The sequence below is a fragment of the Grosmannia clavigera genome (assembly GCF_000143105.1).
Source record: "Grosmannia clavigera kw1407 unplaced genomic scaffold GCSC_161, whole genome shotgun sequence".
In the NCBI taxonomy this organism is placed as follows: Eukaryota; Fungi; Ascomycota; class Sordariomycetes; order Ophiostomatales; family Ophiostomataceae; genus Leptographium; species Leptographium clavigerum.
This window is the reverse complement of record NW_014040778.1, coordinates 948,238-965,362: the sequence shown is the minus strand read 5'-3', so window position 1 is coordinate 965,362 and position 17,125 is coordinate 948,238. Positions and strand designations below refer to the sequence as shown.

Sequence of the window (17,125 nt, the reverse complement as noted above, 5' to 3'; positions counted from 1 at the left end):
CTACTAGGCAAGACTCGCCGAACGCCCTATTCCGGCCCCGCTAAGCCTTACGCGGTCCGCATATACTTTATTCCGCGGGCCTGCCTAAATTATTACTAATTCGTGCTAGCATTCTACACTCTAGTTAATCCCTTTATAAATAGGAGGTGCGTAATAGCGCAACCTTAAGCGGGTGTAGCATAGCTAAGTAGCTGTGCTTTGCCTTGTTTATGTGTTAAGATAGTTTGTTAAGTTTAACGCTTAGTAAGCGGTAGGTTGCCGAACCGGTGCGTAGGGCAAGTGCGTGGAATACCTTTATAGTTTAAAATATTTTAAAGAAATAAGCTTAGTTTTATATAAAGGTTTAGCCTGATAAGAGAAGTTACTATTAAGTAAATTAAACTAGTTAAAAACAAAGCTAAAAAAAAAACAGATATCTATATAAGCAGCTATTCCTCCTTATCCTTTAAGCTGTTCCTTCTCTTCCCTCGTCCCTACCAAGTCCCTTCTTACTAGCTCTAGCTTCTTATCTAAGTAAGTTACCGGCGAGCATAGCGTGTCTAAGTAAGTTACCGGCAAGCATAGCGTCGAGTAGTCTGCCGCTAAAGCGTAGGGTGCGTAGCTTGGCTAACCTAGCTATTCCAAGCTAAGAGCAGAGCTAAGGACTTACATTAGGTTATAGCTTGTTATATATAGTACGGTTATATAATTAGCTTAAAACGCGCATTATCTAGATAGTGCTAGATAGACTTTTAATTAGATAAATTTCTTAATTACCCTTTATTTATATTAAGAAACGATAAGTTTTTAAAATTCTCTAACTAATTAATATAAATAGCTGTATAAAAAAGGGCTTTTATTTATAAGAGTATATGTTTTTTAAAAAACCTATTTTCAAGTACATATATAGATATTTTAAGTTATTTTTATTTAAAGCTATATCTTTATAAAGCTATTAATAAAAAGTAGTAAAACTCTTTGAAAGTATATATAGTAATATAGGTAAGCTTATAATTAAGGTTTAGTTAAAGTCTTAAAAATATACTTTTACCTGAAATATGAAACTGTTTAGTTATTACATTTTTATTTGATGAGTTATATATTTTTAAACACTCGCTGTTTTTGCTGTAAATTGGGGGCGATTAAGAAGTCTGTCTGATTAAAAGTCTGTCCAGCACCACCTATGGTGGTGCACGTTTTCGTGGCCATTTTAGGTGGGGCGTAGCACGAGTACTACTGAGTACGGAGGTCCCTACCAAAAGTTCTTCTCACCGCTTTGGGAAAATAGGAAGGTGGGTATAGTGCTAGTAACGTATTGCTACTGTATTTACTACGGCAGTGTTAGCGTAGTGCTATGTGCTAAGCGCCCTGTAAAAATATTAGTAATCGAATTAGATTGGCGATAATATCCACTAAGTTCTAGCGTGCTATCGCTAATAGCTTTCTCCGTATAATTTACACTCTGCACTATGTATTGCCGCAGTTATAGAAAAGCGGTGAGAGCGAACTTTTGGTAGGGACCTCCGTACGCCTTAGTGCAATGCCTCGGAATGGATAAAATAGTACCCGGGACAAATCTCGCGAGATTTTGAGCTGGAATTATTAAGTGCAAGGTATGGATGTGTTTTGCGATGGGCGTCCCGTGCTAATAGTTGCGCATCATTCCTACGCTGTTGGCTGCTATACAAATTGAACTCATTCTTTATTGAGCAGTATGGCTCGCTCCTTGTATTCATATGCTATCCATCGCCTTGGATGCGTATCTTCTTTGGCCGCTCTTTCAACACGATCAGATATGGCTTCGTGCTCGATCTCCCGTCCAACATCTATCATTTGGCGCGCCGTTTCAGCCATTCGGCCTTTTTCTTCGAACCCTGCTCCTATGGCCGCAGTTTCTTCCCGCAACCCCGTCGGATCTAAGTCACGAGCAAAACGCGTTGCAGCTGACAGAGACCCAAAGATCAAGATCCTGGACAAAGCCCTGTATAAACTCAGATTTGTTCCGCCACCATTACGCATGGGCAGGAATCGATATCTTAGACACTGGACAATACATCGTGCGTGGCTGCTACTTCGACGCCAAAATCGAGACCGGAGGGAACGGGAGCTTATGCAGCAATATCAAAGCATAAGCAGTGCTTGCGAGGAGCTGCGAAAAACAGCGGGACCAGGAAAACGCGACTTGGGATATCTGTATCGGGTCGCCATAGAAAAAAAGGGGGTATGGCGTCATGACGGTATACCTATCGAATATGCCCGCCCACAAACGGAAACACCTGCAAGAGAACCCTGGAATCACGACTGGAAACGGTGATCAGTTAAATAGCAACAATTGGATTACATACTGAATTATTATCACCAACATACGCGCGCAGTCCGATTAGGTCCAACATTGCAATAGTCTGCGGCCTAAGCTCGGCATTTTCTGGTGTCGAAACTTCCCAGACACATGCTTACATATTGATTCAATGCTAGCTCCTCAGTGTTATTAGGTCTTATTAGTACAAGTCGTGTCGTAGTTCGTTACAAGCTGTAGGTTGCTTGCTTTTCTGTCAGCGCCGACGAAACTCTTGGTCTGAATCGTTCGCCGCCCCCGGCAACCTTCCGTAAAGTGTTAAGCAAGATTACGTCGCCCGGATCTATAAAATCACACAACAGCCGCCCCCCTCTCCTTTCTCGAACGTGAGAAGAGCTGCTCGCGTGGCCGCCTCGAAAACATCATCGACTCCTTCTCCAGATAAGCTAGAGCACTCGAGGTACTTTCGCGCTCCTACTTCTTTCGCAGCCGATTCGCCTTCATGTCTGGTGACAAACCGCTGGCTCCGTTTTCGCATTTCTTCGATAGCTACCGGGTCCTCGCGGAGGTCCTTTTTCAGACCGACTAAAATTATAGGCACGTCAGGACATCTCTCCGTCGCCTCTTCAACCCACTAACATAAGCAGGTTAATAATTGCCTATAGCTTACTGCCATTTCAGTGAGATATAAACGTACCTTATGCTTCACGTTATCCAGTGAGTCCGGCGTGTCGACCGAAAATCCTATCAAGATAACATGGGCCTTTGCATATGCCAGTGGTCGTAACCGTTCATAGTCTTCCTGTCCCGCCGTATCCCAGAGCGCCAGTTGGACATTTCTCCCTTCCACTCGACAGTCCGTCACGTAGTTTTCAAAGACTGTAGGAATCTACAACCCATGCCAGTCATCAGCAAGCGTTTCGAACAATATGACAGGTGTCGTTCGGTACATGGTAACGATCGCTGGGTCTCGCAGTGATGTTTGATTCCGATTATTGGTGGACTTGAAAAGGCATTGCTTACATAGTGCTGTAAACAAGTAGTTAGAGTCTAGCATCAGTGTGCTGGGGATATATATGGGCGACATACCGTTGGAAAGTAACCTAATGTGAAAACGCTCAACAAACTTGTCTTCCCGCAAGCACCATCGCCGATGATGACTAGCTTCCTAGTTACTCAAGAGTAGCGTCAGAGTCATCCTGTTACAAGCCAGCCTGTTACAAGCCAGGCCCTTAAGAGACAATGCAAAGCCAAATACCTGCGTATCACATCACGAGCGCTGTTCGGACTCGCCATTACGGTCGCGAAAGGATGTGCTTGCTTGGGTCTGGTGCTCGGCGAGTGGTAATCGAGATGGCGTTGCGTTGTACCGGGTCGTCGTTGTTGTGCTCGTTTTTCAGTATCAATGCTTCCAAGCAGCTGTAGAGGAGCTAAGAAAATTGATGCGAACGTAGGATATCTGAAGCGCGATAATCTGAGCTACCCGAAAAGTATTCGTTCTCGAGAAAAGGGAGGTAGAGAAGCTTGGTGTGAAATAAAAGGAGGAGTTGCATAATACGTACAGCGTTCGGCGTTTCCGCGACCGTCAGGAAATTTTGAGGGGGCGTTGATCATATCCCTGACCAATAAATATGGCTTACATAAGCATATTCCAAGCCACATGCCTCTTAGTCCCACTATATCTTAATTCCAATAGTTAGTACGGAGTACTCCGTATTATTACTCCCGTATTTCAATTGCTCTGTGGAGTACACTTCGTATGAAGTAAAAAGCAAAATGCGCATAGTCGTAGGGAGTACTCTATACACCGTATAAATCTATAATCTACGGTATGACCGAATATAAGTGCACCGCATGCTTATGGCATATTCCAGCTGACAGTCTGCAAAATCAAAGAAACTTGCAATCTTAGTATTAAGTTTCGAGTCATGATTGGTGCCAGGAGCAATTAATTCTAATGGTTGTCCATTCGTTCGTATTATTACTGAGAGTAAGGCTCCGAGTTATGCTAAGGGTCTGTATATTCAAACTCTGACTAACGCACTTAACTTCATAGGCGTATCACCGGTTTAATCATGTTCAGGTCCTACTTCAGATTCACTATATACTACGTCGTACTCCGTAAACCAGAACACTATGTGAAATGAACGCCATCCTAGATAATCGTCCCCTAGCGATTCCCAGTAGCCCATGGTCACGTGACCACACTTTGAAAATGTCAACTGAAGTAGCCTACGGTACTCGCCACAAGCCACAACTTGGGCAGGTACACCCCGGAACCTCCACCTCCTCCCACTGCCGGGTGATCAAGTTCGTTAGAAGAATCGGCCAAACCTCTAACAATCAAACAAGACACACACCCTTGTGACTGTATCGCGACACCGCGACCGCGCCCATCTCATCGCAGCGCCATATTTATAGTTTTGCATCGAATAACGAATCGCTCTGATCTCTGTTCGCCTCGCCCCACGGCGCACTGGTGCAATTTGTGAGTTTCCAATTAGGACGACCAGACTTCGACATTGTTAGCCCCCTCTGTCAAGCTGATTGTGGCATATTGCGTCGCTCTGGTTACATAATTGTATTGAAGCATGGCATGTTTCCTATCTGGCCGCTGCTTCTGGCATGCTAATTGCAGCATCAACATATAGACGCCCTTGACTCAGTATCGACATTTCGCGTTTTGCCTTCTCGTCTCTCCTTCTCGGCCCCTCCATGTACCGACAACACCACGTCTCAGATCTAGGAGATTTCTAGTAGCCATGAAGGGGAATCGCCGGGGCTCGCCACCAGCAGCTTCTATTGCAGCAGCCTCTGTTGCCATACCAGCGCCGTCTGCGTCGCCTCCAGCAGCAGCGAAACAAAAATACACCAATAAAGATGGCTCGAAGTTTATTACCGTTCCGAAGCCCGCCACCATCGAATCGCACCCGCTACCGTTGTCTCGTGAAAGCTCGCCTGTTCAAGACATTCATGCTCAAGGGGCTACACTTGACGGCCCCGGGTTTGATAGCCCCGCACCCACTGTCAACCGCAAGAAGGCGAAGCGCAGGGCAAAGATCGCTGCAGCAAGGGAGAAGATTGGAGCGGACGGACCTGTAAAGATTCAGTCAAACGACACCACAAACACCGTCCCGACAGCAGGCAAGGGACGGCAGTGGTCCTCCCCAACGCGGCTAAACGACGATATAGAGGCCAGCGGTGACGAGGCTGATGAAAATCTGTCCAACCAGATCAATGCCGAGGCTGACAAAAACAGTGTATCGGCAAACTTGGGCAAGTCGAAAAAGGCCAAGAAGAAGAAGAAGAAGAAGGACAACGATATATCTGCTGTCGGCGCGAATAACGGGGAGACCGCATCGACGGCCATTACTTCTCATTCGGGTCGGCTCAGGTCAATGTCCTCTAAGGAGAAAATATGGAACACCAACTCTCAGGAAGAGCGCCGGCGGATCAAAGACTTTTGGCTTGACTTGAGTGAGGAGGAACGAAAATCTCTCGTCAAGGTAGAGAAGGATACTGTGTTGCGGAAGATGAAGGAGCAACAGAAAATGACGTGCAGTTGCCATTTTTGTGGACGCAAAAGAACAGCTATCGAGGAGGAGCTTGAAGGCTTGTACGATTCGTACTACGAAGAGTTAGAACAGTACGCCAACGACCCGACAGGGCGCCAAAACCCCCCTTTGATGTCTTCGAATAGGCACTTCACTGCCTCTCATATTTCACATTCTCATATCCCCTCCTCAACCTATACGGGCCAGGAGCCATCTCGAGGTCAAATTGTTGGGCATGTGGGCGAAGATGACGAGGAACATGGAGAGTACGACGACGACCTCGACGATGAAAGCGAAGGCGAAGATGAGGGCGAACAGAGGCAGGACGGCGACAGCCCAGAGCCTTTTCCCTTTGGGAACTCATTGAAGGTTCACGGTAAATGAACGCTCTGCCCACACAACTGATAATCTACAAGAATCTAATATATATATTAGGTGGCATACTAACCGTAGCAGACGATCTTTTGAAAAATGACGGCCAAAAATTTATCACGATGATGGAGCAACTAGCCGAAAGCAGGATGGCCCGTGAAGAGGATGCCAGAGACAGGTACAGCAGCCGCAGTGGCAGCTTTGTCCAGAACGGGAATGATGGAATCCACAATCACAGCCACCATACTGTTTCTGACGAAGACAACTACAGCCCCGAAGAAGATGGGGATGAGGAATATGACAGCCCAGATGAGGACTATGAGGACGAAGAGGTACTATATTACTTTCCCACTCCACTGTGCCTCATCGCCGTCGCCGTTACATTAGATATGTGTGTGCCCCACGTATCGGCGGTGCCATGACATACTGGGGAGCCTTGGTATAATCACAGATTATGGTTCAAAAGCTAAATGCCGCTGATCACAGGAAGTCATGACTGAGGCGCAACGCATGGAGGAGGGGCGCCGTATGTTTCAAATATTCGCAGCTCGCATGTTCGAGCAGCGAGTACTTACTGCCTATCGAGAAAAGGTGGCAAAGGAGAGGCAGCAAAAGCTTCTTGAAGAGCTTGCTAATGAAGAAAGCCAAGAATCACTGCGAAAGGCTAAAAAGGCTAAGGAGGCACAAAAGCGGAAGGATAAAGCAGCGCAAAAAAAGCAGGCACTTGCAGAAGAGAAGGCTCGCAAGGACGCAGAGAAAGCTGCTGAAGAGGCCGAGCGACAGGTCGAAGAAGCCTTGAAGGCAGAAGAACACAGGCAGAAGGCTGAAGAGAAGCGTAAGAAACGGGAAGCACAAAAAAGACTTGAAGAAGAGGAACGCCTGAAAAAGGAGGCTGAACGGCAGCGCCGCATCTGCGAACAAAAGGAACGACAGGCAGAGCAGGAACGAAAGACGCGCGATACCAAAGAACGCGAACGGAAGCGACGGGAGGAAGTCCGGCAAAAGGAACAAGAAGCACAGGACAGAAAAGAGCGGGAAAGCCGTCAGCGAAAAGACAGGGACGAGCGCGGGAGGGGAGACAAGGAAGCAAAAGCAGGGGGGCCTGCCGCGAAAACCCGTCAAAAACCAGATGAACGGATGGTTTACAAGACAGTCCCTTTACCTGCCGTCCCGGCACTGCCCCTGGTTCCAGCTATTCCGATATCAACGGGGCCAGCACAAGCTTCGCCGACAGCACCGTCGCAAACTTCTATCAGCCTGCCGAAGCGGCCCTTTCTTTCACACCAGAACCATTCGCACCAAAGTCAGTCGCAGTCACAGCAGCCTCTAGGGTTTACTACTGCCCCTGCTCTTCCACAGCAGCCGGCACTACCGGTGGGTCATGCCTCCCCTTCAATCCCCGTTGCTGCCCCAGCAATTCCGAAGGTTCCAACGCCTATTCGGGCTCGGCAGCCATCGCAACAAGGAGGCAGCGTGGGGGGGAGCCAAAGCGGTACTGCTTCTCGAACCGCCTCCTTGTCTGGTTCTGGGCAGAGTCAGAATGCGTCGCCGAATCCGATGACACCAGTACAAGCCAATATAAGCTCGTTCGGCCTAGCAAAGGCAAATACGGGTGCGAGCAGCCTGGGCCAAGGTGCAGCCAGCCTGAGCCAGAATCTTTCGCAGGCCGCATCGCCACTATCTGCCCCGACACAGCAGAATAGCCCATTTTCAATGGCACCCTCTCCAATCAGCATGCACTATCCTCTAGGAATTACCCCAGTGTCTCTACCTCCCGGACTAGGTCTCTCGTCACAATTTGGCCCGTTAAGCGGAGGTAACTTTCGAAACTCTGGTCCCCCATCTGTGATGCAAATGCCTCCCGGCATGAACGGGCTGGGCAGGGGATTTGGGCCCATGGTACCTCCCCCGCCTGGCTTTGGGCATCACTTATCCCAAGACCAACTAGGAACACCTGCAGCGATAGGAAATTTGCTTGGAACGGAGAGCAATGGGGTGCATGTCGGCCATACACGGCAGCCATCAGCGGGGTATGATACTGCTTCCTCACCAGCACCAACGACGCAGCCTATCGGACGACCGGCACCAATTGGGCGTCCTGGAAGTGTGGTTCATGGCCAGCACGCCGATTATGGATTTCCGGCAGGGGCTTTCACCGCTAACAGCGATAACGATAACCCACATCACCTAGGTTCCAAGGCTCTCCTCGACGACTCCGACTTTGCGTTGGACTCGTTTTCTAGCAGACGGCCCATTGCGCCAGCCCGACCTGCTTTCGGACCTGCGTCAGGACCGTTTGGGGTAGATCTCGTGTCTCCCTTTGGCTCCCAAGCGTCGCTCTGGGCCAGTGTCCCACCTCACACAGTTTCCAACTCTTTTGCGGGTGGTCCACCGCCGGGTTTCCCTGGCGGAGGTATGGCTCCTGGAGGCTGGGGTATGCCTGTGAACTCGATACCGTTTTCCTCGCATGGTACTTTAGGAAGATCGTCTCAAGCCCGTTCCGTTACATTACGCCAGATTCTCTGCCGAACATGCAAAGAGTTATCTGAGAGCAATGACGGCGAAGGTTATCAGGCCATAACCAACAATGTTGTGAATGACGGCTTGATACCAATCGAAGCGGTCAAGGGCTGTGTCAATACTCTCGCACACAACTATCTTGGACCTGTTCAAGACTCCGAACTAGATATTTTGTATGACACGGAGGGCAACAGCAACAATGGTGGTGGAAATTTCGAGGTCCATCGGGATCACACCAACTCGGTGACGGCAATTCGGTGGATTCCCGACTCACTCATACCGCACCTCGGCTCGCCAGCGGCAGCCGCCCCAGCTGTCGGGTGTAGTGATGGAAACACGGCGCCAATTGGCGTGGCACCCTCACGTTAGAAGGTCAACGCAGGATTGACTGACTGTATCTACAGTCGGAGACATGAGCTCAAGCGGCAAAGACCTCAGACAACAGAGGAATACCCTTAGTTCGGACTTGTCATTTTACTGAAGGATGTCAACTCTTTTATCGTTGATGCTTTACTTTGGTGACGGTTTGGCAGAGTGCTTCAGCGAGGCAGGATGGACAAGGGTAGGTCTGTGCGTGTTGTTCTTTAGCACCTATGCCGAGTATCGGTGCTGGCCTTGACCGTCATTGCTACACGGCTACTCTGCAAATATGACGCTTTCACTACTGGCAAGTTTCCAGTGTTCATGTATATTATGTGCAATCTGTGCTTGGGTACGGAGTACATATGGCAAAATGCACTTGATCCGGGATCTTGCGAAATGGCACGTGACAGCGAAGGACGTCCATATTAGTCCCACAAATGATATACGGCACTCCTTTGACTCCACAAATCACAAATCAGCCTTGTCAGCCACGTAATAACACCGCGCGTCAAAGCTGTGATATTATGTACTCCGTACTCCGTACGGGCCATTAATCCTGTCGGTCTTATCACGAAATAAGGCGGGCAGATGTCAAGGAATTGGTCGGCCCTGGCCAAAGAGTGCAAGGCACGCTGGCTTGTTGGTGTGTCATCCGTTATTAGAACGATGTCCTGCCTGTCGAGAGCAAAGTCAAGCTGCTTCTGTGAAGCTCTAGAATGGAGCGCACTGTGACCGTTCTGACTAATGTCAGAAAAGCGGCCTCTCATTGGTCAGACATATAAAAGTGGGGAATAGCCCCAGTGAAATCTCTGCACCAGTGAAGGCCCGCGCCATGTACTCCTTTCTAGCTAGATACATCACGCATATCATCAGCCACATTAAGCAGACCCACACACAGTGCTTCGTATCCCCTGCCATTAGCATCAGTTGTGACAGCTTCTTCTCTTCCTAAAAAGTGGGGATGAGAGGTCTTTCCCATTCTGGACGTACTGTGTAAGCATCTTATTGCCCGAGTCTTGCTGCGAGGCTAATTCCATTTCGTAGTCGCTTGCGCGGCGATGTCTGCTTTCCAGACCATAGCCTCAGCTCTAACGCGTCCTTCCCCCTTTTCAGGGGGAGGCACAGTTCCGTTCCTTCATGCTCCTTTCTTCTTCTACCCTATATACTCTGGTTTTGCTTGTAGCCGCGAAATTTTGTCTTTCTGTCTGCTCCTTCAATAGTCCAATCTCAAATCGATATTTTACACCCCAATTCCTCCTTTCCGGCTTACTCCAATAACTTTATTTGACGTGAAGCCGAATTCGCCGCTTCTACAGACCCAAAAGTCGACACTAGGCACTGTTTAAAAAGAAGTCAGACAGCTCGTCCGAAGTGGAATATCGAAACGCTGGCCAACGTCATCCTCTGAACGATATGCGGTTGCCGAGACACAAAGACGCAATTCTTGGACTTGCCGCTCTCCAGGTTTACTGCTATCACACAGCAGCCGCCACCGGGCCAGTGGAATGCCTCCATACTCACTCGTCTGAGCTCGCCCAGGTAATAGCCTGTGGGCACGAGGGCAGCATCCAGCACTGCCTTTCGAAGCGGTTGCCGCAGGAGCCCTACCTCTTCACGCAGGAGGTACTACAGGCATGCCTAGTTGATGCCGGCTGTACCGTTGAAGAAGCCCATATTGAAGCCGCATGGTCCATAAAACGATGCGAAGCCAGCCTCCAGAACGGCTTGCTAGGAGATCTTCGCCGGCGCGTGGAAACAATGACGAGTTCAACCTCGGATAAGACGAGTACAACGACAGCCTCCTCTGCTTCCTCAACTACCACTGATGCAACGGCCACCTCTACGCCTGAGACCACCGCCATATCTACTACCTCTGCCTCTACCTCCTCTACCTCCTCTGCCTCTGCGTCCTCTGTTTCCTCTGCGTCCTCTACCTCTTCTGCGTCCTCTGCCTCTTCTTCCTCCTCTGCCTCTGCTACGTCGAGCACTGCCACTTCAAGCACATCGTCGAATACGTGCATAACGACGACTGAAAAATCAACCAAGGTCTGCCCGACCCAGTCAACAGGATCCCAGTCGGGCAAAACATTGTCCTGCTATCACACGACCATAGCAAGCACCACATGTGCCCCAGGTCTCCTCTGCGAGACTGATAGCGGGGTGACCTCTTGTATGGTGCGGCGTGACTCGCTTGACGTGGCGGGCATCATTATTTCCATATGTTTTTCTGCAGTCATCGCATTCACCGCATTTTCCATATGTTTCTGTTGTTGTCGGGAACGACGCCGAAACAATCGCATAGTCTTGGCTGCCGAGGCCGCGGCTATCTCCAAGCAAGCTCTTGACAAGAAGCGACCCAGTACTAGTTTTCGGACTGCTACACCTCTGACTGACGCACAGCCTCTGACGTAATATGTAACCAGCGACATTGCAGGCTCCAACCAAACGTCCAGGCAGTTGCGCTGGTGGTGACAAGCGACAGGTTTTTATATAAGTGGTGAGCAGCTAGTAATAGTCTCGAAAAGTACTTTGGCACAATTATTGAAGAGCTCAAAATACCTCGCTTAAAACGCTACCTTTATGCTCATCTGACCTGATTCGTCTAATACGTTGCCTACGAGAGTACTGCCTTGCACGCAAAATGCCAATTTCGGTATATTCTTTGTAATCTGTACCTTAATATCAGTAATAGTGCTTGGGAGCAAATGGTTAGCTTCGTCACGTGGAGCTATTTTCTTGTCGGCTTATGTGATTACCAGAACGGTTATCTTTATCTTATACTCCGTATTTTTGCCACAAACGCATTCCGTACGGAGTAACCTTCGAACCTCTAAACTTCGATTCTACAATAAGCCAGAGAGCAACTCCAAGAACTAGCATAAAATGGATTACCAGAATCGAGTCGGATCCAAGTTCGGCGGCGGCGGTGTCGCCTCGCAGAGCGCAACTAATTCAGACCGCCGAGAGCGATTGCGCAAAATAGCACTTGAGTCGATCAATCTTGACAGCGACCCTTATTTCTTTAAGAATCACTTAGGGACGTACGAGTGTCGTCTCTGTTTAACTGGGCACCAGAATGAAGGTTCTTACCTCGCACACACTCAAGGAAAAAAGCACCAAACGAACCTCGCACGGCGAGCTGCAAAGGAGCAGCGGGAGGGCCTCCGGCGAGATATCGACCCAGCGACCGGTCTGCCAATGGGCGTGGCTGGTGCAGGGTTTTCGGCGCTGGGCTTCGGTGACGGCGGTCAGGGGGCAGCGCGGCGGCTTGCGGTCCGCATCGGCCGACCTGGATACAAGATCATGAAGGTGCGCGACCCTGTAACGCGGCAAATGGGGCTGCTTTTCCAGCTGCAATACCCCGACATCGGCCAGGACGTCACACCACGCTGGCAGGTTACAAGTGCTTTCAGCCAACGGGTCGAGGATCCAGACCGCAACTACCAGTACCTCCTCGTCGCTGCCGATCCGTACGAGACGTGTGGCTTCAAGATCCCGGCGCGCGAGCTGGATCGGCGCGAAGGGCGCACATTCGATTATTGGGACCGCGATGCGCGTGAATATTGGGTACAGGTCCTTTTCGTCACAGAGCGAGAGGAGCGATTCAACGCTGCCCCCGGCTTGACAAGGCGGTCATGACGACAATCAGCGATCTACCTCATTGGGGACGTGGTCTATTCTGGAACTTGAAAAGTTGCTAGTCCCCTGCAACTCATGTTCTCATGTCGCAATAGGCACGCCCGGCTGGTGGGGATCATAGCCAATGCAAGGCATCTACTCCGTACTCGCAGACGGATAATGCAGCCTGAAGGGCGGGGAACGTCTTCCTTTGTTAGCTTGTATCTACTATGATCAGGGTAATCTGTAGTGCAGGTCCCTTGTTATGGATGGTTATCACCTTGAAACCGTGCCGTAGCAGGCAGAGCCTCGATGTTAGTCTTATGCGCTATCTGGCAGCACTCCCTCCTGTTTGAGTGAAATGTTGCCTGAAGCTTTGAAAATGAATATCACCTAGTATTGTCCTACCATCATTCAGTGAGGCGAATCTTTCTGTACAGCGTCCGACTTGCACACTCTTAGAGCCATAGCTATGGTTTTGACAGGCTCACGTAAATTCTCCGTCGCTTTATATCATGAGTACACGGTACTGGTTTCCTCAACATGCAAGATCCAATATGAAGGGATAAACAAAATCGCACAAAATAGCTACAGTAAGTAGCCAAACACTAACCGGGAGCTACGTGTGCTGTCTAGACCGTTGCCATCGCTCATGCCCATCATATCTACACCACTAAAGCGAGCATCTATGGATCATCTGAAATTGTTGTCGAACCGCTTGAAAGTATACCCAATGAATGGAAGACTCATCTCCGGGCTTTCCTCTTGCTGTGTAGGGCGTCCCTGGGCGGCTTGCTGTGCCTTCAGAAGAGTGGCATTGTCCGTCTGGTCAATCTCATCGGTAGGGAAATACGTCGTATCAATATTTGACGTAAGGCGAGGTTCGAAGGGAGCACGGATTCGACGAAGGCTATCAAACTCCACCCCACGGAAGAAGGTATGGCTTTTAATCTCATGTGCACCACCACGCCCCAGACGGTTCTCGGAGTTGCAGATGAGACTGTCTTGTCAGCAATTTCTTTGAGTGAGTGACGTAGAGTTCTAATAAAACCAAACGCTGTGGCAAATGCGTACCTTCGGATCAAATTCTCAGCCTCCACTCCCAGCTGTATATCGTCGGGAAAATACAAGCTTTGGCGCCAAGTGACAATTTTGTGGTATGTATCATGCCGGTCCTCAGCACAGAAAGGGGGCCAGCCAACCAGACATTCGAACATAATAGTTCCAAGCGACCACCAATCGCAGTCAAAACTGTAGCCATGGCCGGTGAAAATCTCGGGAGCGATGTAATCCGGCGTTCCGACGGTCGAATAGGCCATCAGTCTCCGAGAGCGCCTCCAATCATTGATCTGAGACCGGTTGCTGACAGTTAAATTGATTTGATCAATAGCCACCGAGTTTCGGTCACCGCGTGGGCGACTGCTCTTGCCCTGTAGCAGTTGTTGGTAGTAGTTGTTGTCATGGAGCTTATGGAAACCGGTTGAAAGGCCGAAGTCTGTCAGTTTCACATGGCCCCCGCGATCGAGCAGAATGTTGTCAGGTTTGATATCACTGGTTGCCCGTCAGAATCTCAACGCGACGAAACACAAAAAAAGATGACCAGCAAGTTGTGCAGCAGCAGTCGTAGTAACCCGGACAATGGACACTGAGAAAGACTTACCGATGAATAAATCCGAGTTTGTGAACAGCCTCGATGGCGAGGACAATCTCAGCGATGTAGAACCGGGTAATGTCCTCGGAAAAAATTTCATACTTTATCAGCATCGTCATCAAATCTCCACCTGGCAGAAACTCCATCAACATGTACAAAAAATTCGCGTCTTGAAACGTAGTATAGAGTTTGACCACCCAAGGGCTGTCGGATTCGGCGAGGATGTCTCTTTCAGCACGAACATGTGCTAGCTGGTCGCGCTTGAACATCTCCGTCTTGATCAATGACTTCATCGCATACACCTTATTGTCGGCTTTCTTCTGGACGAGCTTCACCTCGCCAAAGGCACCCTTTCCGATGATCTTGACGGTCGTGTAGTTTTCGGGTTTATCCTTCGTCCGGAGGAAGCGTAGATAAGAGCCCTCCCTTCTGCCTGTAGTCGACCAAATCTGCTCCTTTCGAACGGCAGACTGGTTTGGTTCAGAGAGTTTCTGCTCCATTTCACTTTGCCTAAACGATAAACGGCATATTAGAACTCGAATTGATTCAATTTGTAGCGGCACATGCATAAACATAACGCACAAGGCATCACGCTACACGTATGTGGGCCAAATTGTTGGGCCCATCAAGGTTATTAATTGTGTAAACGACATACCTTTGATTCCTTTCTCGAGCTCGCTTGACGCTGTCTTTGAAGAAGTCAGCAGCAAGCTGTGAGCATTTTTTTTGGTTGTTGTTTGCATTAGGGCCATATCGATCGGGGTTCCTTTCCGGGGCAGCCTGGAACTCCAGCCTCCCAAGAGAGGGCTGGGCTGGAATGGGTGTGTTCAGGTAGTTGCTATAGTTTGCCGGTTGCGAGGGCCCGCCGGCTGTTCGTGGGCGCTGGGAAGGCGACGGCCCACGGTTCCCATAGGGCGCCGCACGAGCGGCACCACCCAAATTCTGGTGTGAGAACTGGTGGGCAAGACCAGTATTCGGATCTGTGCTTGAGCCCGCCAACTGAGAATTGGATCGAGGCTGGTAGATATTGTTCACGCTGGCGGAAGTCGTGGCAGAATTTGCAGATGCCATACTTCCGGGCCCCGCCCCATTGCCATAATCTACACCAAGACTGCCAGACTGTTGAGGAACGTACTGTGGTGGGTACTGGTTTTGCGGAAAATAGCCCCCTGCCGCGTAGCCGGCCTGGTATTGCTGTGGCTGCTGAGAAGTCGCAATACCAATGCTCGAAGCAGAAGGCTGCTGCTGGGTAGACACAGGGAAGACTGGCTGGGGAAATGTCGATGGCGTCGTTGGATACGTTCGATCTGTAGAGGCAAGGCGGTCGGCGTTACTGTTGAAATTCAGATAGAGGCGGCTCCCTTGGTTGTCCATCTTGGCTCTTTGTGATGGGCAAATTGAGTTTGTTTAAGCCGATGTATCATATGGTACGGTTGTCCGTCTTAGGGCGAAGAGTGCCAACGAATTGGACTTCAGGAAAACGTCCAATATAAGCTATCATTAGAAGAGAAGTCAGTTGCGATGTGGACAGAACGTATGACACACAAAATGGTGAAATAATTTGTATCTAGCCTGCACGACAACAAAAGAACCCTAAAAGTTACCTTTGGAAAGAAATGCAGAAAGCGTGTGAAATGATGTGCTGCAAGAGAAAGTTCGAAGGAAACACTAATGAGGCGACAGATACATAATAGAGCAGACAGAACCCCAGCAAGAGGGAGTTTGCTATTGGGATGATCGAAGAAGGTAAAGAGACAGCAGAAGACAGAAGCGACAAGATATGTCTTACCTTGCCAGACAAGCACTAGATGTAGATTCAGATGGCAGTGACGACTATGTTCAAGCTGCTTTGCGAAGAGGAGACGTTTCGATGGTGTTAGGGCAGGAGCGCAATCGGTCTTGTAGGCAGGAGAGAGATGTGAAACGGAGAAAAAGGAGAGAGACCGACTTCCACTGTGGCTGTCTAGGCGACTACTCCGTACGGGTGATCCCTGGCGGTAAGGGCACCAACCGTTAGGCCCCCTTGTGCACTAACATCCCCTTTTCTAAGATACTACATAAGTTGTACTCCGTATGTACGGAGTACTCCGTAGGATAAGTAACAATAATGCTGGTAGTGGGGATAAACCAATAGCCCCGCTACTGCCCCCACGTCAAAACCACTGTGTGCCTCCGCCGTACGGAGTATTGTGAGAAAATGGTTAATGAATTCAATGAAGAACATAGAACGGAAGCAAGCCTGTGTCAATGAATAGTCGGAAAAGGACAATCGTTGTCAGGCAATCATACGATGCGGAAAAGCATGCCGGTTATCTTGGGCGCCTTTTCTTCACATCTCGATCCAAGTCAATGACTGAAGAAGGCTGTACTAGATCCAATCAAAGTCATGTGATCTCAATCCCAAGGCGTTATCATATTAATGGACCTTATATCGGCAGGAGAGCTTGCAATTTTTTCCCCTCCCATAATAAGCCAGCTCAGGTTTATCCAGATTATACCACGTTCAATGCCTGATCCAACACGGGTAGGCAACTGTCCTCTTCTTCTGTGGCGGTTTCTGAATGTTTGCAACTAACACCAAAGGAAAAGAAGCCTAGAAACGATGCTCTTCGGCTTTTGGGCCTCCCAGCACTTCCACGAAAGCTCCCGTCCAGAAAGTGGCTCATATTCTGGGGTCTGACAACCACTCTCGCAGCCACAATCATCTACGATGGACGTGAGAAAAGACGAGCAACTGCAAGATGGGTTGCGGTGGTAGCCCCTCTCGCAAAG

At 49.3% G+C, this 17,125-nt stretch overlaps 4 protein-coding genes across 4 annotated transcripts; 2 read left to right on the top strand and 2 right to left on the bottom strand.

Annotated features, from left to right (window-relative positions):
• Nucleotides 1–2,618: 2,618 nt before the first annotated feature.
• Nucleotides 2,619–3,571, bottom strand: CMQ_8255 (Rho GTPase rho; the record flags this gene model as incomplete). The annotated part of the gene is made up of 5 exons (XM_014315796.1): nucleotides 2,619–2,909; nucleotides 2,973–3,164; nucleotides 3,299–3,304; nucleotides 3,365–3,443; nucleotides 3,534–3,571. 5 exons carry the CDS (start codon nucleotides 3,569–3,571, stop codon nucleotides 2,619–2,621), a joined length of 606 nt encoding a protein of 201 aa, XP_014171271.1.
• Nucleotides 3,572–5,037: 1,466 nt separating this feature from the next.
• Nucleotides 5,038–9,090, top strand: CMQ_8097 (stress response protein; the record flags this gene model as incomplete). The annotated part of the gene is made up of 3 exons (XM_014315638.1): nucleotides 5,038–6,205; nucleotides 6,265–6,533; nucleotides 6,688–9,090. 3 exons carry the CDS (start codon nucleotides 5,038–5,040, stop codon nucleotides 9,088–9,090), a joined length of 3,840 nt encoding a protein of 1,279 aa, XP_014171113.1.
• A 2,877-nt stretch (nucleotides 9,091–11,967) lies between these two features.
• Nucleotides 11,968–12,723, top strand: CMQ_8150 (splicing factor 3a subunit; the record flags this gene model as incomplete). Its single annotated transcript, XM_014315691.1, has 1 exon — nucleotides 11,968–12,723. One exon carries the CDS (start codon nucleotides 11,968–11,970, stop codon nucleotides 12,721–12,723), a length of 756 nt encoding a protein of 251 aa, XP_014171166.1.
• Nucleotides 12,724–13,395: 672 nt separating this feature from the next.
• Nucleotides 13,396–15,727, bottom strand: CMQ_8101 (serine/threonine-protein kinase; the record flags this gene model as incomplete). The annotated part of the gene is made up of 4 exons (XM_014315642.1): nucleotides 13,396–13,702; nucleotides 13,777–14,253; nucleotides 14,363–14,863; nucleotides 15,009–15,727. The coding sequence occupies 4 exons, from the start codon at nucleotides 15,725–15,727 to the stop codon at nucleotides 13,396–13,398; spliced, it is 2,004 nt and encodes a 667-aa protein (XP_014171117.1).
• Between the last annotated feature and the right edge of the window lie 1,398 nt (nucleotides 15,728–17,125).